This window comes from Phodopus roborovskii, unplaced genomic scaffold, assembly GCF_943737965.1.
Source record: "Phodopus roborovskii unplaced genomic scaffold, PHOROB, whole genome shotgun sequence".
NCBI classification, from domain to species: Eukaryota; Metazoa; Chordata; class Mammalia; order Rodentia; family Cricetidae; genus Phodopus; species Phodopus roborovskii.
In genome coordinates, this window is record NW_026125391.1 from 7,625,499 (window position 1) to 7,651,771 (window position 26,273).

The 26,273-nt window shown below is 42.2% G+C and overlaps 2 protein-coding genes across 5 annotated transcripts in view; one reads left to right on the forward strand and one right to left on the reverse strand.

Annotated features, from left to right (window-relative positions):
- Positions 1–14,302, reverse strand: part of Dock4 (dedicator of cytokinesis 4) — a 396,469-nt gene extending 382,167 nt beyond the window's left edge. For 2 of the 4 annotated variants that reach the window (XM_051175069.1, XM_051175070.1), the window contains exon 1: positions 14,010–14,302. In XM_051175069.1, coding sequence (XP_051031026.1) covers positions 14,010–14,046 — 37 coding nt within the window. In that variant the 5' untranslated portion in view covers positions 14,047–14,302. The remainder of the gene's footprint in view (positions 1–14,009) is intronic. The other 2 variants (XM_051175068.1, XM_051175067.1) reach the window with 1 other exon arrangement.
- A 344-nt stretch (positions 14,303–14,646) lies between these two features.
- Znf277 (zinc finger protein 277) overlaps positions 14,647–26,273 on the forward strand; it is a 115,662-nt gene continuing 104,035 nt past the window's right edge. Inside the window, exon 1 of the mRNA XM_051175071.1 lies at positions 14,647–14,737. Coding sequence (XP_051031028.1) covers positions 14,647–14,737 — 91 coding nt within the window. The remainder of the gene's footprint in view (positions 14,738–26,273) is intronic.

Genomic DNA, 26,273 nt, shown 5'->3' on the forward strand with positions numbered 1-26,273 from the left:
AATACAGCTGTCCTACTAAGAAAATTAAAAAACAGAAGATATAAATAATTGTGGTAGTTTTGTTGTTGTTTTGGTTTATTTTGTTTGTTCATTTAGAATGCCATAGATTTCTGTATTTTGTTTTGGTCATTCAGTAGAGTGAAAACACTCTTCTCGTGATGATTAGACAATATCATCATATTTGTTAAGAGTTTTCTGTTTCTGTTTTAATAAAGACAGTAGCCCTGGGATACTCCAAAGCAAACGCTTAGGAGGATACCTTCACCTTGCAGGAAGCATGAAGAATGTCAGAGATTTAGGATCTGCCGGAGATTGCGTGAGTTACAGTTTCATGATGGCCAGAGCATGTGACAGTCAGATGTGAAGGAGTATTTTACAGCATTTAAGTAGAGTCCAGCTGTCAAAGGATTTTTTTTTTAAATCAAGATTTTATTTGTAAATATTCTGCTGGAAACTTAGGTATGCATATATAGACAAACACAAAAAAAAACTTTTTACACTTTTATTATTCATTAAACAAAAAAAAATGACAACCTGTACAAAAAAGACGACAATCACACTAGAAGGTAACAACAGTAATTGAAATTACAATCCAGTCCAGAGTCTGAAGCTCAGAGGTTAACAGCATGTTTCTGTGTAAAGGAGCCCTGGTAGACTTGTCTTTATTCTCTATCTGGAATTTTTTATGTACAGTAATTTTACATGGACACAGAAGGAAGAGACTCATGTGTTGAATTTTATGCACCTGTCTAACTACCACCTGTCTACCTCAGGATCTCTCGACACTTAAGGGTGTGGGAGCCTGCTGCCCTGAGTGGTCAGTCCTCATCTGTTCAAATCATGGTTTGTCCACTCTAGGCAAGCTGGGAAAGAGTCACAACAAAGAACCACCACAAAATGTATACATGTCATGGGTTAGTTCTGTGCCCACCCTTAAGATATCAGAGCCAAACAACAGCCTACCATCTCGGGGCTTCACTAGATAATGGCAAAAGTGAACTGTGCGAAGACAAAAAAACAAGGGCCTGGCAGAAGCAGCTGCAGGACATGGATGTATCTGTCACACAGGGGGAGAAGTCAGTACAGGAAATGTCTTAAAGAGCCTGTGCAGTTCCATTTGCCAGGTAAAGACCTGGGAGAGAGATCGTTAGCCCAAGCAGAATTTCAGAAAATGCAGAGGTCTCGCGTCCTTGGGCAGGTCTGTACCTCTGAGGAGGAGAAACTGAGTCCCTAGGAGGGTTAGGGGACAGGAGGAAGAAGTGCTCAACAGTGGACAGGACAGGATCAATTTAGGAAGAGCCCCACACATGAAAGACTTTGGAATCTCAACCCTCCCTGGGAAGGCAACACTAAAGTCCAGTGTTCTCCCAACCTCCCCCCCCCACCAATGACCCACTTAAACACGTCTACCCTTTCAAGAAACACAGGTGGCTTCCATGAAGTGCAAGTACTAGACAGATAGAAGTGTGGGAGGGAGACAAATTAGGAGGCTACAGCAGTAATTAGCTAAATGGGGTGTCTCTCTAGCATACCAGCTCCTTGGCCACACAGGACGAGGCTCCTTGGGTGGGCACATAGCAGAGTGAGAAATCTCAGGTCTGAGGGGAGTGAGGGCTACCACTGCAGAAGCAAAAGCCTCTGAGCTCAGGGAATCTAAGTCTACACAGTCAGGTGACCCTCCTTCCCGTCTTCTTCTGCTCTTTACAGTTACCCTGAGTCACTGAAGGCTTGCTTGGTCCTTACTCTGGCATCCATCCTGACCTCTTCAGACATGCTTTGATTTCTTCCAGTCACCAGACACTGTTTAGTCCCTAAATCTAATTTTCCAAAGCCACCCTGTTACCCCAGGCCCCTGGCACCCACCTCCATTTGCTGATCCTGCTAGAGGCCACTCCAGCACCACTGTGCACAGAACAGGATGGCCTAGACTATCAAAGTCTATGGAGAGAGCAAAAAGACAAGGTGGAGACTGATTTTACACGCATAGCCATTACCATTGCCAGGAAAACATGAAGTATGTTAACAACTTCTCCACCAGGGTGCACAGGACCCCAAAGCCTTTGGACTGTGTCTCCTGATTCTAGCCCAGGGTCTTGTAAGCATGAGGGCTCTGATTTGGGGCTCATCTGCTTTTCTAAATATGAGCCCTTCCCAGCTGCATTCCCTTGAGCAAACAACTTGCCGAAGGGCTTGAATGCATCCCCAGTACTAACCAACAGACCTAGCTGCTTTAAACTTTCATCTTAAGTTCGTTGTTTTTTGTTTTCCTCTTCCTGCTCATACCTAATTTTCTGTAATTTAAACATATACCAGAGGTTTCATTTGCCATTCAAAAATCTCTTGAAGGAGAACCAATCCTAAATCCTGTTTTCTTCCTCTAGTGGGAGTTAGAAACTACAAAAAAAAAAAAAAAAAAAAAAGACAAACCATTGTCCAAGATAGGTCAGGTGACAGGAATGGGGGTAGGGGTGGAAGTCACTCAGAAGGAAGAGGAAAAAGATATCCAGCTATTTAAAGTACCGTTCCACTCAGGTGTTTATACTGGACAATTACAGCAGCTGGTGACTCATGCCTACAGGAGTATTTTCAAAGGAGAACTACCATTCTCTTGCACAAGTTCAGAGTTCTTCAGGATATGAGGCACTCCCTCCACAGGGTTGCTTCCTCAGGGACAAACGTGAATAGCATCACCATCCTAAGTCCTGATTTTCACTGTAAAGTTTGAAGGATCTGCCTTAATCTTTTTGCTGACTTCTCTGTATTCCTGCTGCTACAGTACATGAATACTGAAACACAAATGTAGGTATTATCCACTTTGAGGAGATGTTGCATAAATTAAACCATACTAGGCCCTTCATTTGCACAGGGATCCAGTGATAGACCTCTGAGGATACCCATCAAACAGTAACTGCTTTATTAACAGTAGGTATAAGGCAATAAGGCATCAATAATAACCCAAGTTTATCTTTACTTACGTGTCACAAAATTCACCTTTGTGCTTGTCACTGAGAGAAAAAAAAAAAAAAAAGCAACAAGTCAACCTATATTAACTGCACTCAGGAGCACACATTTAAGGATAGCAAAATGGAAAAAAACAATCCTCCAAATACTGCTTTCTTCATGGTGCATTCTACAGACAAGTTTTTCCAACACAAGGCACCTCAGATGATGTCCCCAGCCCAAATCCTTTATTGTGAAACTTGGTCTTCTTGTCTTAATACCAACCTAGATGGTTAACCCTATTGTCCCTGTTTTTTATTACATAGCATGGGAAAGGAAACACTTGAAGACTATCCTCTGTTGTGCTTGGACAGGGACCCAAAGTAATGTAACTCAAAACTGTCACCAATTCTTCAAAACTGCAGATAAACACGAAACTAACATTATTCAAATAATACAAGAGCAATTATCGGGCATTGAGCATCTTTGAGAGCCTGACTCCCGTAAGTCAGTTCCTGACTATTCAGGAGAACAAGGTTTCAGGCCCTGAAAATGTATGCATGGATTCCACGGAGGCCAAGAACACTGCTTCTGCTTTCGTTGTCTCTGTCCTCTAAGCTAAGACAAATTTTCTGTCTTAGCTTGAGCTGCTGGAACAGAAAAGCACAGGCTTGGTGGTACTCCTGTTCCCAGTTCTAGATGAAGGATGTCAGAGGAGAGATCAGGCTAGGCTGGCTGCTGGCAAGAGCTCTCTTCCTGGCTTGTATAGTACCACCTCCTTCTGTGTGCTCCAGTCACTTCTCCAGAGCATGCAGAGGCCTAGAAAGCTCTCTTGAGTCTCCAGCCCCACCCTTAGGACTTCATTTAATCTTGATTACTTCCTTTCTCAAATATAGCCATGTTGGGAGTGAAGGCTTCAACACATGAATTGTGAGGGAACACATTGCGGCCATAATACTCATGTATAAGCAATTATTCCCTATAAATGTTAAGTGAAACCTCTCCAAGTTGTTGACTCTGTGTTGAAAGGCTTCTCTTGCATAAATTTTCCAGGGCCCACAGTCCCACAGGACAATGGCAGAGCAAGACAAAGGGATTAAGGCCACAACATCAGACATCTGGGCAAGTACTCCAAGCGGAGGGTAGCATTTTTTATCTCAGGTGAATTCAATTGAAGCCATTTTTTTTCTTAAAAAAAAAAAAAAAAAATGGGCTAGGGGCTTTTTCCTCCCCAAATTCTTATGCCTCAAGGCCATCTGAAAGCAAAGCTTCACTGGGAAGTGACAGGGCGGCAGCAACCCAGGTATTAACCTGGCACAGCCGAGAAAGCCACTTTCTAACCTCTAATCCTGAAACGAAATCCTATCCACGAAATAGTGCTTCCTTCATTAAAGGGTTTGTATAATTGTTTTTGGATCATAAAAGAAATTCATGTTAATTTTGGAAATAAATTAAAACTTAGGAAGTTCCTTTAAAGATATATCATTTGTAGCTATTGGTTACAATGCTAGCATTCCAATTCTTTTCTTAAATATTTTCCTCTTTCTAAACTTACTATGTATGTATGTATGTATGTATATAACATATGAGGGCACACACAAACACGCACACTTTCCCTTAAGGGCAAAAACTATATTTTTAGTGTTCTGAATCACTTTCTATGCACCACTGATAGAAGTACTAAACATATAATTTTTGTTTGTTTGTTTTTTGAGATAGAGTTTTTCTGTGTAATAGCACTGGCTGTCCTGGAACTTGGTCTGCAGACCAAGCTGGCCTTGAACTCACAGAGATGTGCTTGATTCTGCCTCCCAAGTGTTGGGATTAAAGGGATGTGCCACCACTGCCCTGGTAAATGTGCAATTTTGTAGAAGTTTCCCCCCACATTATTTTTAATATTTTCATACAGATCTCTGCAAGAAACTTAAGCAATCTCTTCTACATCTTGGCAGAACTGATTTTTCAGGTTTTAAGTTTCTCTATTTCTACAAAAGCCTGGCTAGTTCCTGAGCCAAGGAGGCTCACAAACCTCTCCACTAATTCTAGCTGTCTGAGAAAGATGAAGAACAGACACCTCCTCCCCAGGTGCAGGATACTGTTCTGTCCAGGCTATTTTTAGCTGTCTGCCCATACATGCATGCCCATGCTCCCAAACCTGTCTGCTTTCTGTTGCCAATGACAGGCAAGATTCTTTCATTTGAAAGAAATAAAGACAAGAAACCAAATTACCATCTCTCTGCCAGGTTTCTGGTAGATATTTTTAGGTCAATGTCCAGTTGATAATCAAATAAATATGAGCAATAAACTACCTGATTTACAAAAATGTTTCACAACTTTGGAGGGTTCGATTGTCAACTTCATACAGGTTAGTGTTAGAATTTCATACCCTGAAGAGTTCTTGCCAACCACCCTCCCTGCCACTTTTTTTCTTTGCATATTCACAGGAGACTAGAATGCTTAAAAGGAACAAATACGCATGCATAGGAAGTCTTCACAAGCTCTGTGTAAATGTCATGCTCTCCACTCTCCCTCACCAGCTGAGAAAAAGCCATGTTTTAATTCACTCTTTTGTGCAGGATACTGTTTCCAATTTTAGTGGCTTTCCCTCTTCAAGCTTAAGGATGCAAACCATGATCACTGCCTAATGTAACCTGAGTCTTAAACCTCTTCACAAGTGCTAACTAAGGGCAGTGCTAAAAATAAAGGTATGGTGCATCCTACTTCCAGGTGTTTATTCAAAGGCTGAATGATGTCTTGAGCTCCAGTTCAAAGTTCCTACTTATAAGTCATCATGTAGTGGTACCACTGTTTAGGAGCAGTTCATCTTCTACTCTTCTGCTTTTTTACTCCATCACCAACAGATACCAAAAAAGGACAAAGTAAGCTTGGTTACTATACCGTTTTCAGGGCATTTGTGTAATCATTTTTCTCATGAGAACCACAGTCAGTTTTCAAAGACCAAGTTGCAGCCACTACAGACTGCTTTCTTCTACCTCCCCCATGAACCTTCCTATCCCAATCCCTCTGCAGACTGCTGTCTTCTATGCCCCCCATCAACCTTCCTATCCCAATTCCTCTGCATACTCCTTTCTTCTACCTCTCCCATGAACCTTCTTATCCCAATCCCTCTGCAGACCACTGTCTTCTATGACCCCCATGAACCTTCCTATCCCAATCCCTCTGCAGACCACTGTCTTCTTTGTCCCCCCATGAACCTTCCTGTCCCAATCCCTCTGCAGACTACTGTCTTCTATGTCCCCCCATCAACCTTCCTGTCCCAATCCCTCTGCAGACTGCTTGCATCTAACATTCCCCACACCCCAATCACCTTCCTATCCCAGCTCTTTCTGGAAGGGGTCATAGCTCAGAAGTCAAAAATAGGGTGGAAAGAGAAGAACCATGGATGCCACAGACAGAAAAGGGCACCCTCGGAGTTGAATATGCCTGTTCTATCTCAAAGGTGGGGACTGAGAGGCACTGGTTGGGCCCTCCTGTAAATCTCCCAGTCACTAGAGTCTTTGAAACTGGACCGCTTAGTAAGTGAAAGCAAAAGCAGCAGCACCAACTACTATGCATCCCTGTTTTTCTCCATGTTTCACTATGATGTAGCCTAGAAGTGCAAATTGTACATGTTTTCAGTTATTTTTCTTTAATTTTGCCTGTATGTATTGACTGCATGTCTGCACACCATGTTTATGCCTGGGTCTCTGAAAGGCCAGAAGATGGGGTGCTTTGCAGGTATCTCAAACTCAGAGTGGCCAAACAGAACCCTTACAGTGATGATACAAGCTTGATCCACCAGGCCAAAAAAAAAAAAAAATCTCATTTACTGATCAGAAGACATTTATTCATCAGGGTACCCAAGCAGAAACCAGACTTCTGATATGGGCTTTATGCTTGAAATCCTCAATTTAACATACAGAGATGCTAACCCTGAAGGCGATAGTATACAAGGATGAAGCCTTCTGGTGCTGATTTGATCATTGGGTCAAGCATTCACAGTGGCACCATTACCCTTGTAAAAAGAGGAAAGAGAGCTTGCTTTGACCGACTCTATAAGGACACACATCACAAGTGACCACTTGCAAGCAAAAACCAAGTTATCTGACATCTTATTCTTGGACTTCCAGTCTCTAGCAAAGTAGGAACTAACTTTCTATTGTTAACTATCTGCCTTTGGTATTTTTGCTATACTACCCCCAGCTCACTAGAACAACATCCTAAGCTTTTCTCCAACTCCTCATGTTCAATTATGAAGTCCTATTGCTTTTATTTCCTGACTGGCTCTCAGATTCCATCCACATTTTGTTGGTTGGCTGGTTAATTGGTTTCTTGATGTGATTTTTTTTTTTTTAAGACACAATCAGCCTGTAAGTCCCAGGCCTCAAAGTTTTGGTCTTCCTCTCTCGGTCTCCTGAATGTCCTTCCTGAGCTCAAAGGCTTGTGACACCACAGTGTTCCATCCACATCTTGCCACACTGAGAATTGCTAACTGGTCCAGGTACTTACAACTCACCAGTTATGGTAGTAACTCTTTACTCACTTTTATGCCACACTCCCCAAGAGACAGATAGATAGATATAGATATATAGATGTAGATATAGATATATGCTCCAGTAGAAACTCATAGGTCATTCAAATAGAGGCAATTTTTCAGTTGAGGTGCCCTATTCCCAGATGACTATAGTTTGTGACAACTTAATAAGCTAACCAGCACATCTGCCACTTCCAGTATGCCTAGGTAGATGGGTTATAAGTATCTTCTATGCAGGAAGACAGCATTGCCAAAAAAAAAAAAAAAAAAAAAAAAAAAATGATGTGAATGATGTGAAGAGTTCCCCAGTTTGAGATCAAGTTACGAAGGACCCTGGCAGAATGGCACACAAAGGGAACTCAAAATAATATAGGATCTCAGTTGCCTGGTAAGCATGAAAATAACAGCCTATTGCTAAAAAACACCACATCCTTCAGTCACAGAACATGAAAAAAAAAAAAAAATCAAGCTAGTCCTGACCTGGAAGTCTCCTCCCTTCGAGCTTGTTCTTATGGTGTTGGAAGGTGCTGTGCAAGCTGCAAAGAGAGCTGTAAAGCCTAAGAACCACAAGGACAGTACTGGAAAGACATCCTCAGTGGTACAACAGTGGCATCTGTATTTATGGGGCAACAAAGAGTTACCTAGGTAGAGCTAATGCCTGTTTATTGGAGGGAACTCAGACCTGACATTGCAAACCTAGTCAAAAACCTATGGCTAGAGAGATCACAGGCCCTATAGGAGAACCTATTACTACCACATTACTAAAGTAATACCATTCCCAACTGCATTCTAACTATGCATCCCTACCTCCATAGATGAGTTCAGCTCTCACATCTCATCTAAGAGAATTCTTTTCCAAGCGGAAGGGGACTATTAAGAATGTTCACAGCAGGTCATAATGGAGTGTAAGTGACTGTGGGGTCCTGAGTTTCAAATAGAATGTCTACAACACAGCTCCTATACTTAGTGCTTAAGGGATATTGAGGCTTATAAGAGCCAGAGGCCTGGGACAACTGTAATGTGACTATGTCTTCTGGACTATCATGGGATATTGCTTTTATGAACTCTTAGCAATAGGCTACCTACAAAAGATCTGCAAAGACCACACCAGTCCACATGTCAATATATGAGAGAAATTTCACAAGGCCACAACCTTAGATGAAGAGCTGAAGTCAATGGCTGCTGAGAGAGTACAAACCAGCTGTTGTAAGGTTGTTTGCTTGTTTGTTTGTAGAGATGATACTACAATCCTAAGGATCAATCCTAAACATATATCAAGTAAGGGCAACAAAAACTGGACATACATACATACACACACACACACACACACACACACACACACACACATTAATTCAAGAGGAGTTAGTTCTTTAGGAAGATTCTGGAGGAGTTGGAGGTGGGAGAAGGGTAATATTCCTCACATCAATCTTGGGCTTCCAGTTGAGCATGTTAAGTGTGGCCATACAGAGAAAACATGAAGATATATACATACATGCACATACATGAAAATAGAAAAAAGAAAATATATAAAACAAAACAAAAAAAAAAAAAGCAAACACACACACACACACAAAAAAAAAAAAAAAAAAACTTGACAGAATCCTAACAAGGTCTTAGTTCTAATACAATCAACCTCACACATGTAGCATTGCAGTAGTATTTTTCAAACTACAAATCAGGAGCCATTAATAAATCATTAAATCAATTTAGTGACCAGCTTTAATGAAAAAGACTAGATAATGTGAAATGTGGGCAAACGTGGTTTCCCGTGTGTGTGTGTGTGTGTGTGTGTGTGTGTGTGTGTGTGTGTGTGTGTGTGTCAAGTGGTTCTAGAGGGCTCTTAGTATACAGCAGGGCAGGAAATTCATTATTTCTTTTAGGATGATAGTGCAAGATTAAAAGCTTTTCAGACAAAACAAATGATATTGTTTTCTCATCTCTGAAGTGTAAATCATTGCTCTGCTGCAAAGGGCAGGCTCACATAAAACAGTTTCACATTTTTTCAAATATGAAATGTTGTACTGGTAGGCTATTCTACCATCTCTTTTATTGCTTTAGTTAAGTATTTTTCTGATATATATGCTCACAACATATAGTCAGCATGGGGAAAACTTCAACATACATTATCAAAGACAATTTGAAAGTGTTATGGTAATGAATACAGCTTGAAATTTTCTTGAAATTTTGTAATCTTTATGGTGCTACTATAATAGCTTCTAAAGTGAATCAAGACTGGAAGGGAAGGAGGACAGTATCTCTGTTACCATGGGGACCTTATGAAAGAATCATCACATAGGACAATGACCAAAAGAAGAAAATCATTTTTTACTGGCTGTTGACACAGGAGGCTAGGTCAGGAACATCAGCTCTATCATTAGCTCAGTCCGTCTAATCATTCTTTTCTTCTCACTTCCAATATAGAAATTGCACTAGGCTCAAAGTGCCCAACAATCTCAAACTACTTACTTCTATGTATTAATTATCTATAATACAGTAGCACAAATAGGAATCATTTTAAGAAACAGCAATGAAACTGGCAAAAGCCAAGAGGAAAGGTACACACACCCCCTAACTCCCACACAAGCTACCATCAAAGAGCCCTTCCATAGGAAAGGAGGCTAAAGAGCCTAAACAAGAAAGAGAAGGTGCCTCTTCCTCTGAATTTGAAGACACTTTAACAAGGAACATGATTCAGAGAAAGACGGAAGAAGGATACTTGTGAAGGTCAGTGCAATCAGGACTGTAATACTTTATTTTTAAAATGACATGCAGGACCTTCTGAGCAGCTTGCTTGGGGTTTTGGGTTTTGTAAGGCTTGCTAGAGATTTTTGTTTGTTTGTTATTTTGTTTGGTAGACCCTATTCTCTGGCTAATTTAATCAGGCTCTCAAAGGTAAAACATCTACCTAGGTTGAGAGGTTGGAGCCTAAGGCTCAGAGGTTGCACTGGCAGTGGCTTTGACTTTCAGTCTAACCCATGTCCACTACTTATACGGAGCACAAGAGCAGAGGACATGCCAGAGACACACAGCGGCTTGGAGGGCATGGAGAAGGGGACAATGAAGAGTACTTGAGTCATTGCCCATTTCTCTGCCCATACCAGAGAAACAGAATCAAACAGACTAAGAAAGACAGTAGCAATCACCTGGATCCTGGCAGCCTTCCAGGAGGCATTTGCTAACTTCTGATTTTAGTTTGAAACCATGTGGGACACATCACAACAAAAATGCATCTCTAGTAAGCACTTGCTGCCCCTTGATGACGTTTTGCAACAAAGGACATATTTGGTTAAAAGGACTCTGCAGAAGCAGTACTGGTAAAGACCTTGGGTAGCATTTACCCCAGAGACAAGGACTCATGAGGGTTAGACTAAGTGCTTAACAGAAACACAGGAGACATCAGTGTGTAGATGAGGACAGGAGCTAATAGTTCTATCTAAGGCAAATGTGCCTATCATCATACCTTAGCTCTCACTGGACTACTGTGCCTATCCTCAACCTTTTTTTCTCTTGGCAATAGAGGGCTGAATCTATGAATTCATGCTTGCTAGGGAAGTTCTTCCACTCAGTCATTTATGCACACGTGCATGTATGTGTGTGTGTGTGTGTGTGTATTTATACTAGGTCTTTCTAACTTGATCATGCTAGTCTATAGTTTGCTCTGAAGCCCAAGCAGGCCTTAAACTTGAGTGTCTGCTTCCTAAGTCTCCTAAGTAGCTAAGGTTATAAGTGAGACAATATCAACCACCAAGCTTAGCTACCAATCATTTTTTTGTTGTTGTTGTTTGTTTTTGTTTTTTTGTTTTTCAAAACAGGGTTTCTCAGTGAAGCTTTGGAGCATGTGGACAGCTGGCCTCAAACTCACAAAGATCCTCCTCTCTGCCTCCGAGTCCTGGAACTAAAGGTATGCACCACCACTGCCCAGCCTAATTGTTTTTTGTTTGTTTGTTTGTTTTGTTTGTTTGTTGTTTTTTTAAGGCAAGGTTCTTTATCTCTAAAGCCTAAAGCCTCACTAGTATACTTCCAGAGAATAAGCATAGATTGTTTTATGTTCACTCATCAATTCAATATTAAAAATAATTCCTATGTTCCAGACTTGAATGTCTACCCTGATACATCTTACTAGTACCGAATTTAAGTATTTTATTTATTATATTACTTGATATATAATCATAAGTTATACAGACATTGGTATAAAAGATGATACTTAGGCATCATTGCAAGAATACACACTATACACTGAAATTGTGGGTATAGGAATAAGAAAATTGAGTTACTTCTATACTTTCTATGACCCAAATACAATATATATTCTCTGTAATAACCATAACTCGGATTTTAAAAATGTTTAAAGACTTTACAATCTAAGCAGCTCCCAATACTGTTTGCCATGGTGAGAAATAGAAGTCCACACGTAAGTATCCTAGCAAAATTTTCAGCACACACCCGCCTAACAGATGGGTTCTCAAAAACAACTAAGCTTTCCACAAGCCAAATGCTGAAAACTTAATAATACAAGATGGTTAACAGTCTTGAATATTCGGCATTGCATAAATGAGAACCTCAGCAATCATTTGGGGGCAGAACCCCCCTTTGTACTCTCACCTCACCACCTTGCTTTTCCAAACGTGCACACCCCCTTACCTCCTTCCCCTACTGTGCTTCCCAAGTCTACGTGTCTGCAGAAAGCCCCAAACACTTGACTGATCATATCCGGTTGCCATTCCAGGAAATCCCAGAGTGGTTTTTAAGCCTCTGCCCACAGCTTGTAAAGAAAGGCGAGAGAAAAACTAATCGATACCAGCACCCCAGCTGTGACCTGGCACATAAGGAAATCTAGAAAAATAAATGTCATCCATAATCTGTATAATTTAACACTTGCAAGAAAACCACCTCTGGGACGGACTCCAAGCGGGACAGTGTTGCCTGGATGGGGATGAGATTCCTGCACCAGGTGTCAAGACCGGTTAGGAGGCAATGCCTTCTGGATCCACATTAACTCAGAGAAATGCCTTCTCCCTTGCTAGAGTTATCTGATTCCCCTAAAGGAGGGGGGGAAAGGAGAGAAAACAACCACTCTCTACACCTCTCTGGGGAGCCCTTTGCCAAGGGCTCACCTTACAGTTGGAAGCTAGAAACCCTTCTCAAAGGTGGCTACACGACCAACTATTGTCTTGATAACCAGTCAGCCCAGAACCGAAGCTCATGTAAAAATAATTTCTTTAATCATAGAGTAGATGAGTCCCATCCCTAGGAGAAGTGGGGAGGGGGGCCAGGTGCTGGTGGGGGCGAGGCGGAAATCTGTGATTAGGACTTTCTTGAAAGGTTTTCCAGATTTTTATAAATGACAGGAGAATGAATTCAGAACATAAACACGTCTCTGTACCATCCATATAAATCACTAGGTCCGTCCACGATAAAAACAAGAACGCCAGTCGGCAGGACGGGGCATTAAAGGAAATGAAGATTGTCAGTAAAATCCATAATGCTTTCTTTCTGTTAGACCTTCTGGGAGGTTATAATTGCATTTGGCCGCTTCAGGCCTGTCAGTGAGCCTTGCTTCTTAATAGTCTCAACCTAAAAGGAGTGACTGTCAAGGGGGGACCCAGCTGAGATCCAACAACAAAAAACGGGAACTGCAATCCTCCCGAAAAGGGAGGAGGGAGGGAAGGGAGCCTCCTGTATTCATCAGTCAACATTAATGTCCTTTGTTGTTCACCTTTGCACAGAACAGTGAACGCTATCTGGTTCCCTTTTCTCCCAAATCAGTGCCAGGGTAGTCCCCTCCTAAAAGCTGCCTCCCAGCATCCAAGAGCCGGGCTTTCTGACCCTCCTCTCCCTCATCACTTTCCAGCCGGCCTCCACGACCCCACTGCGCTCAACCCCCGGTGGAGAAGGTGTCCAGAAGTAAAAACGCTGCCAAATTCTCGGTTTCCCTCCAAGGACCAAAGAGCGCAGCAGCACAGATGTTGAAATTTACCAACCCCCGCCCGCAACACACACCCCAGACACCAGGCAGGCAAGGGAGGAAGGAGGCTGCGTCCCGGCTCCGTCTGTCACAGGGGCTGCCGATGCCACATTCCACACTCTGGGAAAGCCGACCCCGGGCGCAGGGACTTCGCGCCTCCCTACTGTTTGGGAGTGTTCTCGCTACGGGATCGTGGTCTCCCTCAGCACCCCAAGAAATCCTTGCAGCCCACTGCCGCCTCTCTGCCACTGAGGGCCAGCATGGGTTGGACCGAGCGAAACCCTGTTGGCCTCCCAGTCCAACTTGACACGCAACACGCCCCGCAGCAGCTCCAAACTCCGCCAGCGGAGCCCGGGGCCGCTGTCCCATCGTTCCGGGACCGGGTTCGAGCTGCGCTGCGTGTCCAGTGGGGAGTGAGACCCCAGAGCGCGCCCCTCGGCCAGAGGCCAGTGCCCCAAAGCCCGGGACCTGCTGCGCTATGCCAAGACCTGGCATTTACAGCCTGGCGCGGAGCGAGCTGCGTGGGGACAAGGACAGGAGCGTGGTAAAAGTTCGCCCGCGAACACTCACCCACGCCGTATTTCTCGTGCTCCGTAGGTATCCACATGGCTATAAAGGGCGTTGAGGGGCTCGGGGCTATGCAATCCCCGCGCCCCTCCAGTGGCTCACAACAATGCAAGGCTCCCGAAGAGCAGCTGCGGCGCTGGAGCGCGGCGGATCGCGCGGGCTGCGGCTCTGGGCAAGAGCTGCGCCCGGGGCTCCCGAGCGGGCACTGACACTACACGGCCGAGGCTGCGCCGCACGCCGCTCTGCCGGCCGCGGCTGCTCACAGCCCTGCGACGCGCTCCCGGGGACCCGGAGGCGCAGTCATTGTTCTGATTCACTGAACTAAGCGAACACGCCGGGGCACTCGCGGGCGCACCCCCGCCCGTCAGCGGCTCATCCAGCGCTGCCTCCCCACCGCCCACGCAGCATGCCGGGAGTTGTAGTTCTTGGTCTCCCGGCGCCGGAAGAGGGCGAGGCTTCAGCATTTAGGGGCGGGGCAACTAGTTCGGTTCGCCGCATCTTATTGGTCCAGAATGTGACGGCTTGGCATAGGCGTGTAGGAAATCACTCAGTGGGTCGGCACGAGACCCGGGGCGCGTTTCTATTGGTGTATCCTCGCTCCGCTCCGCCTACGGCTCGCCCCTTTCAGCTGGGCCAGGTAATGGCTGCTACAGAGGCCAGGGGGCTCGGTGCGGAGCAGCGGGAGGACTCTGAAGGGGTCCGCAGTGGAGTCGTGTACGCGGATCATGAAGGTGAGTGCGCTGTCCCTTGGGTGCGGGTTATCTGCCTTCATTTCTCCCGTGCCCGGGGTGCATCTGGCTCCGGTTTAGACCATAAGAGCCGGTCATCTCTGAGACCACCTTGGTGGCAGGCTGAGAGCCACGGGAGGGACCCAAAGAGGTGTGGTGGGCGGATGGCGATTGCCTGGCCGAGGCTGTCTTGGATAGGAGGAGAAAATGGGAAAACCTGCCTTCCCGGCTGCTGGGGAAGCTCCTTTTGCTATCTTCCTGGTTGGAATTCCATGCTTTGCCGCCTAGTGGGTTTGGGTCAGGTCTGGGTCGCACGTGTCATTGTAATGCTGGGATTAGCAGCTATTTCCTAGCTAGTACCATTCGCCCTGCTCAGTTTCCTGAGTTTGGCTTTGGAAAGGTGTTTGTTTTTTTTTTTTTTTTTTTTAAGTTTGGGACAGGTTTCCAAGTTGGAGACTGGTCATGGCTCTCCAAAACTTACTTGCCGGTTACTCTCTCCAAAAGAAAGGGTGTGTGCCTCTCAGGTATCCCTTGGCCCTTGAGCTCTCCAGAATTGACTGTGGAGCTTGGGAGATCTTTAGCCTTAAGTTCTCAGTGAAAATGAAAAGAGAAGTAAATGCACACTAGCCTTCACTGAGTATTTAAAAGGGGGTGTTGAAAATCATCACAGTTACTTTGTATCTACATGACTTTGAAGTTATCTTCAGTTCCACTGGAGGGACCAGAAATCAAATTTGAAAACCACACATAGAGTACCTTTTTCTTTGGGTCTTGCTCCACTCCCCAACGAATCCCTTTTTGCTTAAATGTATAATTTAGCACACCAAGTTTCCTTTTTTTTTTTTTTTTTTTAGTATGATTTGGCGTTTGGTTTTGGTTCTCCATCCTTGTTACTGCTTTATTTCTTCCACCTTCACAGCTAATTGAGATTTACTACGAATTTTTTTTCTTTTTCTAATCTCAGTAGCAGAGAAATGAAGTGCAGTTTCTTCCCACTTCCATGAATGAAATTCCCATCTTAGAAGCAATCTATCAACCTGTCGTTGGGTTATCCCTATGGCTATTCTTATATAACAGACTGTTGTGTTTTCTCAGATTACCAAAGTTCCAGAGGGTTGCCATTTTAAGATATAAGGTTGGAAACTTTGATAACTGTTTCCTCAGGGATTAATTCACTTGAAAATTTGCAAAAAAAAAAAAAAAAAAACTAATACAGTATAAAACAATTAAAAGTTATTAATTACCTTACAATTCACTAAAAAACATTTCAAACAGTCCATTCAGAGGCATTTAGAATTAAAAAAAAAAAAATAGTAAAGCCCCTCCACTACACAGATGCACTTATAAAGGTTGGTGCATATTTCTTCTGATATATTTATAATATGTGTAGTATAGTTCATTTTTTAATAAAAAGGCTAATTCTAGTAAACTCCAAAGATCTATGACTTTCTTCTTGTTTACCAAAGACATTTTCATACCAGAACATGTATTGCTTTATTTTTTAGTGACTACACACATATTCCATAGAACAGATATTCCATACTCCAACAGTCCCCTGTTAACCAATATATAAAGTGGCTTTACTTTTCAATAGTATTACAGAGTGTGCTTATTTGTGTACATATATCCTTGTCCAACAGAATTGGTATGCCAATGGTTATTAAGCTTCTGTAAGTTTTCCATAGATACTAGTTTTCTCTCTTGCATATTCCCTTTATCCAATATTTCACCAACTATGAGGAAATTACTAATCCAGGACCAGTGTTGAAGTATGGAAGGACTGAATTAGGTGACTGATGGACACTTAATTTTAAGTTCCAACTTATTTTCAACAAAAGTATTGAGCAGCAGTGAATTTGCAGTGTCTGTAAATAAGTGTCCCTTTCTCTTCTTCAAAACTGCCCAATATTATCATTGATTTGTAGCAGTGACTGGGAGAGCTTAGTGATTAGGTTTTGTGTCATTTTTAGCAAGTAAATTTGTCATTTAAATTTTTTCCTCTAATAATTTATCATTCTATGACTTTATCAGAATCCTTTTTAAGCTCTGCAAAATGGGACATATATTTTAGGTGGGAATAATTACATTAGGAGTCTATTTCTTCTTAGGCAGGCACTTAAGTTATCAAGCATGCCTTTCCCTGTAAAATCACACGCCTTTTTAATTTCTGCAAAACTGCCTCTTTTCAGAGGTTTCCCTCCAGCTCTAATTAAAATGTCAATCTGTGTGTTTAACATCCCGAGACAGAAGGGCCTGAGGAGTCATTTAGTAGAAATCTTTGCAGCTCTGTAAATCTCCATGGGAAGGAGTCACTAGGTGGGGTGGAGGCATACACAGCTTCCTTACTGAGAATGCTGCTGCCTGCACTCTCTTGGTCCTCCCGGAATCCCTGCATTGGCTGGCTTCCAAAAAAAATTATCTCACTCTCTGAGAAAAACCAAAAAGGCAATTTTGTTGGCAACACAGATACAGAAAGAAATGACACCAAGTGTGCAACTTCTCTCCTTGCCGGTTCTCCAGTGTACAAGTTACCCCTTGGGTGTTATGACAAACTCTGTATGCTGTGTTGAGGGCCTGGAACTGAGCTGAGAGCTGTTGATGTCTTCTGAGATTCACACGGAGAGAAAATTAAATGACAGGGGCAGGCCAAGACTTGAACGTCCCTGTTTGCCGTTCATTTGAACAGAAGCCAGTATATCTTATTGTTTCCTAAAATTAAAAACAAAAATTAGGGTTTGGGTAAATGGCTTAAGTGATTAAGAGCACTTGCTAGGCAAGCATGAGAATCTGAGTTCAAGTCCTTAGTACCCACATTATAGCCAAATGTGGCCCCTTGTGCCTGTAATTCTAGCTTTGTGGGGTGGAACAGGTAAGTCCCACGTGCTTTTTGGCCAGCCTATCTAGCAAAAACTATAAACTTTAGGTTCACTGAGAGTCTGAGGCAAATAGAGTATGAAAATGTTTACCTGTATTGTAAGATTCTGTCAGTCACCTTGGTTGTTTTCTCCAAATGAATACATAGTAGATGATGACGGTGGTGACTGGATTTATGACACCTGTCCTGCTGAGATTGTATTACTCTCATTATGATGTCTGTGGAAGAAGTGCTTGAGAGTAGCAAGTGAACTCCTTGTTCTTGTATTTCATAATCAGATAAATAGCAGCAAGTCAAAGCTAGCTAGAAACCTAGGCAGTATCTGTGAGCCATGTCATGCCCACAGGCTGTAAATTTGATCAGTTACTAAGTCCCACTTCCCTATTCCTGGAGTATCAGTGGAGCCTGCCCTTCGGTTCATCTCTGTAGCATTATTCTAATTCTATTTCTAACTCTCAGCATCAATACTGATTACTTCTTTGCATCTTGTATCTCCTAGTCTGAGCTCCAGAAGGAAAACCAAGACCTTGTTGGACTTGGTTTTGTCTGTCTGATCTGGTACACTGTTAATATTTAATAAATGTTTGACCCAAACAGTATTCCAGCATCCCCAACTGCAAAACCTGTCTCTTGACCTCTCTGATACTCAATTATACCCCTTTTAATCTGCATTTGAAAAAAATCTATTTTAGGGATCTCCACTAGAAATTACTGTGACTCTGCAACATGCATAAGTAACAGGCCCAGCTTCTCTAGGTAATAGTTATTCAGCCTCATCTTCAGCCAGTCCCTTTCCAGGCCCATATCTTCATTATCTACTTCTCTTATCAGACCACACTTATTTGTTGGCATCTTCACTTACTGAACCCAAGCCTTATTTACTTTATATCCTTTGACTATCAGAGCTCCATGCATTAAGGAGTAACAGTTTAAATGCTTAGAATATTCTTGAAGTTTATACAAAGTGTTTATCATTGCTGCCACTTTAAGTAGAAGAATTGAAATGGGATTTTTAAAAAGACAAGAAAATGATTTATGTTTATGAAAGGTATGCATACCAACTAGAAGTGCAAAATATTATCAGAAGGTATTTTGTCAGAACTAATCATGGTTTGCATTGTATGTTTTTTTTGTTTGTTTGTTTTTGTTTTTTGTTTTGTTTTGGTTTTTTCCCTTTTAAAAATGATTTCTAATATTGTCTAGATAATGATTAATTTTCTGGAGAATACTTTAGGTCTGGCCTTTAAATCTGGATTCTGTAAATGAATGACATGAACCTTGAACTCTGCCTTGCATCATCTATATGACTGGTGGCCAGTTTTTACAAGCTGTTTTCTATTTTCCTAGCATTCATTCTAGCCTGTCATATGACTATAGAAAGAGGGATAGACTCTATTTGAGAAAAACTCTATTTCAGTTTTAATTCTGGCATTGAATATATATTTAACATAGAGGTTTGTTGTATGCTGTACATTAGTGAAAATATCCACAAATACCAGCCTCTCAAGATTCCTTTGAGTTACATATTTATGGAAGCCCTGTATATAATATTCATGCTATAAAGTCAGACTTTGGTAAATATCAGTTGCTCTATTGTGGAGATATACCTAAATTCACATTAAAACTGCTTGGCCTCTGATACTGGATCCAGGTATGAGGCTACCTAAGCTGTGGTTTAACCCTGGGGAAGCTTGGGAATGCTCCCATGCTAGCTGCTTATCCTACAATCCCCTACTGGAATGTGGGGGCTGTCACAGTATCTGTCAGAGCTATGTGCTTACATTGCAACTATGTGCTCTCAAAGCCCTTTACATAAACATCTATCTATACTGTCACCCTACATAGCACTGTATCTTCATACCCAGCTTCTGATGCCACACATCCTCCAGGACTGCCCTGTCAGCTTGGGATGGCTTTACAAGGTATAGGTTTGAGGGTGCTAATGGGGGGAAAAGAATCATAGAAATACTATCTTTGTGGATCTTGTTTAGTACAAGGACTTTCTCTGAGCATCTTTTTTATTTTCCTATGACACAGGAAATCCAACTTCTGGCTTCAGAGATGAACTGTTATAGAAGGGGCTATTATAGTAATGGTGGTGGTGATGATGGCTAACATTTGAGAGGTGCTGTGTCATGTACTTACTGTTTCAATCCACTTACAGTATTTATCTCATTTCATTCCTTTTATTTATAAATGAGGAAAATGATTTTTAAAAGTGGTATGTGCAAGGTCACACAGTACCTGTAAAAGGGCTTTTATCCAGTGCATAAGTATAATAGTTTGACATGGTAACTAAATTCTATTAGATGAAGCCTGAAGCTGACTTTCTAAAACACAAGTATGCTTTTCTAAGTGAGTGTCTCCACAGCTGGATAGAATGGTACAGTAACAAATGTGAGGTCAGGCCAACTTAGGTTGGAATCCTGATTCCTTATCAGCTTCATGCCAACATAACTGTGAACCTCCTCCTGCAGCAAGATCCATATACCTGTCCCGCTGCAGTGCCTGTGATTTCAGTGTGAGAATATGAGTATGATGGAGGCAATGGTTCTGATTGTCTTCCCCACCTTCAGGCCAAGTTTCTATTGCTGAATTTGGCGGACACGTACAGTGTCATAGTGAATTTGTATGCAGCTTTCTTTGTATTAATATAGTTCTGCTATTCATGCAAAACAGCAATGTTCTTCCCAGCACACACTCGGGTTTCCATCTTGAAAACAGGAAATGTGTATCAGAGTCATAATTATGCTTCTAAATGCAGATTAGGCTATATAGAAGTGGATATTGGCCATTTTCATCTGCAACAGCTGGAAACATAAAGACTTTTTTTAAGACAGAATTTCTCTGTACAGCCCCAGCTGTCCTGGAACTCACTCTATAGACCAGGCCAGCCTCGAACTCACAGAGATCCATCTGCCTCTGCCTCCTGGGTACTGGGATTTAAGGCTCACACCAGCACCACCCAATGCATAAAGGCTTTTATAAGCTGTTCCTAATGTTCCAGAATTATGGTTCAGGGTTGTCTCAGCATTTCCATTGCTGTGATAAACACAATGACCAAAATCAACTTGGGAAGGAAAAAGCAAGAACTGCTTACGGAAGCCATGGAGGAGTGTAGCTTACTGTCTTACCTCTCATGGCTTGTTCAGCTTGTTTTCTCATAGAACCAGGGACCACCAGCCCAGGGGTGACACCACCCACCATGGGCTGGGCCCTCCCACATCAATCACTAATTATGAAAATGCACCACAGATTTGCCTAGAGGCCAATTTTTATGGAGGCATTTTTTCAATTGAGGTTCCCTCTTCCCAAGTGGCTCTAGCTTATGTTAAGTTGACATAAAATTAGCCAGTACCACTATGATTTAACTAATAAACACATCAGACTACAGAATTGGCATGTCACTCATAGTTCTGGGGAGGCTTGTCACTTCATAGTGAAACAAGTGTGCTCTGCTGACTTTTTGACTCCACATATGAATGATGGCAATCTCAGTGATCCATCTGCTTTTCTTTACAACTGATCCTATCTTTCTGTGACTAGCACCATTTGTTTGGAAAGTGTCCAACTGAGGTTAGATACTATCTTTTACCATAGGAACCCCCCCCCCAAAAAACATTTTTTTTTTAAACTAAACAGGGCTTAATCTTTTCTTTCATTAGTGTAAGAATCAACAAATGACTAGTGGAATAGTTACTAAGTAAGACCATACTGCATATAGTTAGGCTTTCTCCATGTTCACCATATCTTAAGTAATAAATATATTGAATTAATAAAATACATGGAAGGAAATGTATGGAATAATAGTCAAGACTGGTATCTAATGTTGAATGTTCTACTTTGTAACAGAATAAACCTAAGAAAAGCTTTGTAACCTTTGAACCTTAATTTCATCAGAAAATAATGGTGCTGTTAGTATTGTTAGGCACTTAATCAAGTGGCGTATGTGAAAGTCTCTGAAATCCTTGAAAGAACAGAAATACAGGCTAAGAAGTGCCATCCAGAAGGCAACAGTGGTCACAAACCTTGGAATTGGATAGAATGGACAGTTAAAAACTGTGTGACCTTAAGCAAATCAAGGGACCTCGTTTCTATTATTATAACTGAAGTAGGAACAGGAGAGGAACAGAGTGTCACATTTATAATTCAAATCCTGTATGACAAAAAAAAAAAAAAGAGAGAGAGAGAGAGAGAGAGAGAGAGAGAGAGAGAGAGGAGGGTGGTGGGGGATTCTTAAGAAAAAGGACAAGATTTCCTTGGAAATGCCATCCTGTTGACAGGATCCTGGAGACAGGAGCTGATGCAGAAGCCATGGAGGGGTGCTGCTTACTGGCTTGCCCAGTCTACTTTCTTATAGGATCCAGGACCACCAGCCCATGAATGGCCCTCCCTCATTATCACTAATTGAGAAAATGCCTAACAGCTGGGTCTCATGGAGGCATTTCCACAGCCGAGAGACTCCTTCCTCTGATGACACACAAAACCAGCCAGGACAAGTGGTGACTTAGCACCAGTTTCTTGCTTCCTAATGTAGGGACAAAAATGAAGAGGACTTTTTGGACTTGTCCACAGAGTCTGTTCTATGTAGTCAGGCTCTGCATCCCTTTCTTAGAAGAACTGTTGGTCCTTTCTGTTCCCTTGTTGCTCCTGGGGGGGGGGGGGGTACATGTAAATCATGATGTGTATTGACTTCGGAACTTACTAAAGTTTGTAAATGGCTTTATTTTTAAAAGAAAGGAATTATTTCACGTCTGAGTTTCTCCAACACTGTGTTCATTTCTTAATGGAAAGATGGCCCTTCCCTCCCATCTCATCCCTAATTATGCTTTTACCTGACTATGTAAAGATACTTGATTTTTCCCCCCTGTAAGGACATCAGAATTGTAATTGTGGCTATTTATTTAGCACAGTCTTCTGTTATATAACAGACTGTTCTCCACCACTAATAGCCAATTAGAAAAGAAAATACCTTGTGCACAGCTGACCACAATTACCTTTAGAAAGAATTGATGGCAGGAGCTGTTGTTGGACTGTGCCATGGCATCAATCAATCTCTTTTGCTAAATTTCCATGTAACTAATTTCCTCAAAGAGAAGACAGTACAAGAAAGGAAAGGGAGAGCCTGGAGCTCCTTAGAATTTCTTACAGACCAGTTTATGAATGGCTTTTGAAAGCTTTTCACATGTGCAGTCATTGATGAGAGGAAGTATTGCAAATAACTGAGCGGGACCCTCACTGAGTTGTTATCCTAGCAGCAATGGAGGAATCCATAGGAAGGAGGGATTAGTGACAGGCTCACCAGACAAGGACCCAGAAGCTCAGAGTCTTGATTCACTTCTGCTTCTGACTGATCTCACAGAAGCCATTTGTACCCCTGATCAAGAGTGCCTGGTTGTAAATGAGAGAGTGGGATTATATTGGCGTTCTTTCATGTATACCTTCCGAATACCACTTAAAAGAAAAGCGGTTGGTGTGCCACATTTCCTGGGGTCTGTAAAAAGTGGGGGACATCACAGTATTTCCTTCAGGATTAATTCCACATTTAATCAGTTGTGTCAGATTAGAAAATTAGCTAAGAACCATGGCCAAGAGTTGACTTCTGGAGTCCCTCACTGTAAGACAGCATAGCTAGATTGTTAGATGCATCTAACCCCACACTTTGGTGGGACCAAGGCCTCACATGACCACTACTATGTGGAAGTTTGTATATTTTAGATGCTGTAGACTGCAAAGGCTTGCTGTCCAAGGTCTCAATCTACTAGGAAAAATACAAGTACATTTAAAAATCACAGAGTAGAAGGTTCCAAAGAGTATCACAGTAATGGGGAATTGAGCAGGAAAGAGATTGTTTCCAGCAAATGGACCTAGCCCCTCAGAATGAGTGAAACTGGACATGTACGAACAAGAAGAAATCATCACAGCATAACTCCTGGCACATGCAGCTTAGAGAAAATAAGAGAAGCAGGAACAGTGGAAGGCAGGGCATATTGTCCCCAATGCTGGAACTTGATTCTGTAGAAATGTAAGGCTTGAAGGTTCCAGGGAAATAAATGATGAGGTCAGAGATTAATCAGGGAATGGAAACTGGAAAGGGAAGTTAAGTCAGGAGTCCTGAATCATAGCCAAAGAAGAGATAATGAATTCCCACCAAGACTTTAAAAGTATGCCACTGTTTTGTCTGTTTGGTTTGTGTTTGCTTGTTAATTGACAAAGTTATGTAAATTTAGTAAAACACGGTGTTTTGATAACATGTAAGCACTGGTATTTCCAAATCAAGCTAGTTAAATCTCCTTTCCTTCCCATAATTGTTTTATGGCAAGAATGTTTAAGTCTCATTGCAGTTTTCCAGTACAGTATATATTATAGCATGTTGCTATTGTTAATGACAGTCACTGTGTTGCACAGGAACTTAACCCTTCAGTTTGACTGGAATTATGTGCTCCTCAACAACATTTCCCCAGTGCAAACAAGCAACCCCAGCTCATGTTGAGCACAATGTTCTGTAGGCTTCCATGAGTCAGCCTTTTTTTGCATCGCACATAGAGATGGCATGGAGATTTCACCTGTTCACCCACCATAACCTGTTCACTTAGCACGCCCTGCAGGTTCACCCTACTGCTGAATGAGAGGATTTCCTTTCTTCATTTAAGGCTAACCATGTTTGCCTATTCATCCTCCACTGATGGGCATTTACATTGGTTGTGTATCTTGACTATTGTGAATAGAGGCAGAGTGAACGCAGGCAATAGCTCTTGCTCTAGCACTCTGATCCTATTCCCTTTGGATATGTTCCCGGAAATAGAGATGTTAGGTCATAGGTAATTTCACTTCATATTTTTGAGGGGATGGGGCAGGGTTCTTCATCTATTTCCCATAACAGTTGTATAACCACCAGTATGCAGGGGTCCTACCACATCCCTTCCAACACATGTTACTTTTATCTTTACGTGTGTGTGTAATAGTTTTTATTTTCATTCACCTGTTGATTACTTCCAGTATCACTAATGACAAAGTGTTCAAACACCTTTGCCTAGACAATTATCATGGGTGTTTACCTGTTTACTGCTCTAGTTGTCTGTGTGAACCTGGGAGAGGAAGGCCTGGAATTGAGGGGGAATAAAGTGTCATTAAATAGTCAACTTTATTCAGAGCATCAGACAATTTATACTCAAGGGTTAAGAAAGGTCACCTAAGTAAGGTGGACAGTCACAAGGATGAGCAGTATGTGGCAAAAACATGTTTTTCCATAGAGGCGTATGCATAACAACAGCTGAAGTAAACCCACTCCTATCCGCCACACCTGGGAGGAGCATGAAAGCACATTCCAAGAACAAGTCTGTGTTTGGAAGAAACTGAGACACTAGACTTTTGTCTAGTCTTCTCACAAGCACTCAGAATTCCCCTCACATGATTTCATTCTTGGACTGTTCCAATATTTATGTTTGTCCTCCCTCTCTCTTTCTTCTCTCCCCCCTTTTTCCTCTCTCCCTCTCCCCTTCTCTCTTGCTCTTCTACCTCATCTCACTCTGCACCCCCCCTCTCTCATTTTCTGTCTTCCAGTGTTATTTGTGGTTTGTGTGTGATGTGTGTGTGTGTGTGTGTGTGAATGTGAGAACGCACATACCACAGCACAGGTGTTGAGTTCAGAGGGAAGCTTCAGAGTCTGCCCTCCTTCACTGTAGGTTCTAGTAATCAAATCCTTATCAGCAGACTTACTAGACAAGTGCCTTTACCCACTAAGCTGACTGACTCACCAGCCAAGGTGTGCCATTTGGGTTGTTTGTTTGTTTCTTTATTTCTTTGTTTTGAGGGGGGCTAAGGTTCTAATGTTTGTAGGCAGAAGTTTCTGTTTTGCCTGTTCCTGCCAAACCATCCTTCAGCCCCAAATAAACACACAGAGATTTATGTTAAATATAAACTGTTTGGCCAATGACTTGGGCTTCTTACTGGCTAGCTCTCTCTTAATTATTAACCCATAACTACTAATGTATATATTTCTTTATGGTCTTACCTTACCAGATAATGTCCAGCATCCTATCTTCCCAACAGCTACATGGCATCCCTCTTGTGGCTTCTCCTGCGTCCTTTCCCTGAATTCTCCTCCTCTGGTAACTCTGCCTATACTTCCTGTCAGGCTACTGGCCAACCAGTGTTTTATTCATCAACCCATAAGAGAAACATATATACAGAAGAACATTACCCATCAAATGTCTTTCTTTGGCCTGTGTATCTAGTTTCCCTGACATCATTTATTGGAAAGACTATCTGAAAGACTCTCTAGAAGGCCCAAGCATTACAAACATGGTGGCCTCAGGTTTTGCCCTTTCCCCCTTCCCTCTCCATTGCTAAATCATTAGATTACATTCCTAAAGCTAGCTCCAAGTTCTATTCTCTTATTTGGCCAATGACTCATTTCTTAAACTAAACACCAAGGCCCAACAATCAAAATTTATTATTTGGCTATACTGGCTACCTGTCCAATCACAACTTACCAACTCACCCTAGCACAGACTTCCTCTTTATCTCTTTAAAAACCACTTCTGCAGAAAAGCCTGCTGTCTTTGTCCATCAAGAGGCAGTACCCACACACCTCCTCCAATCCCTCCAGGATAATAAATCTCCTTTGTGTTAAGAATCTGAGTGTTCTATATCAACTCCAAA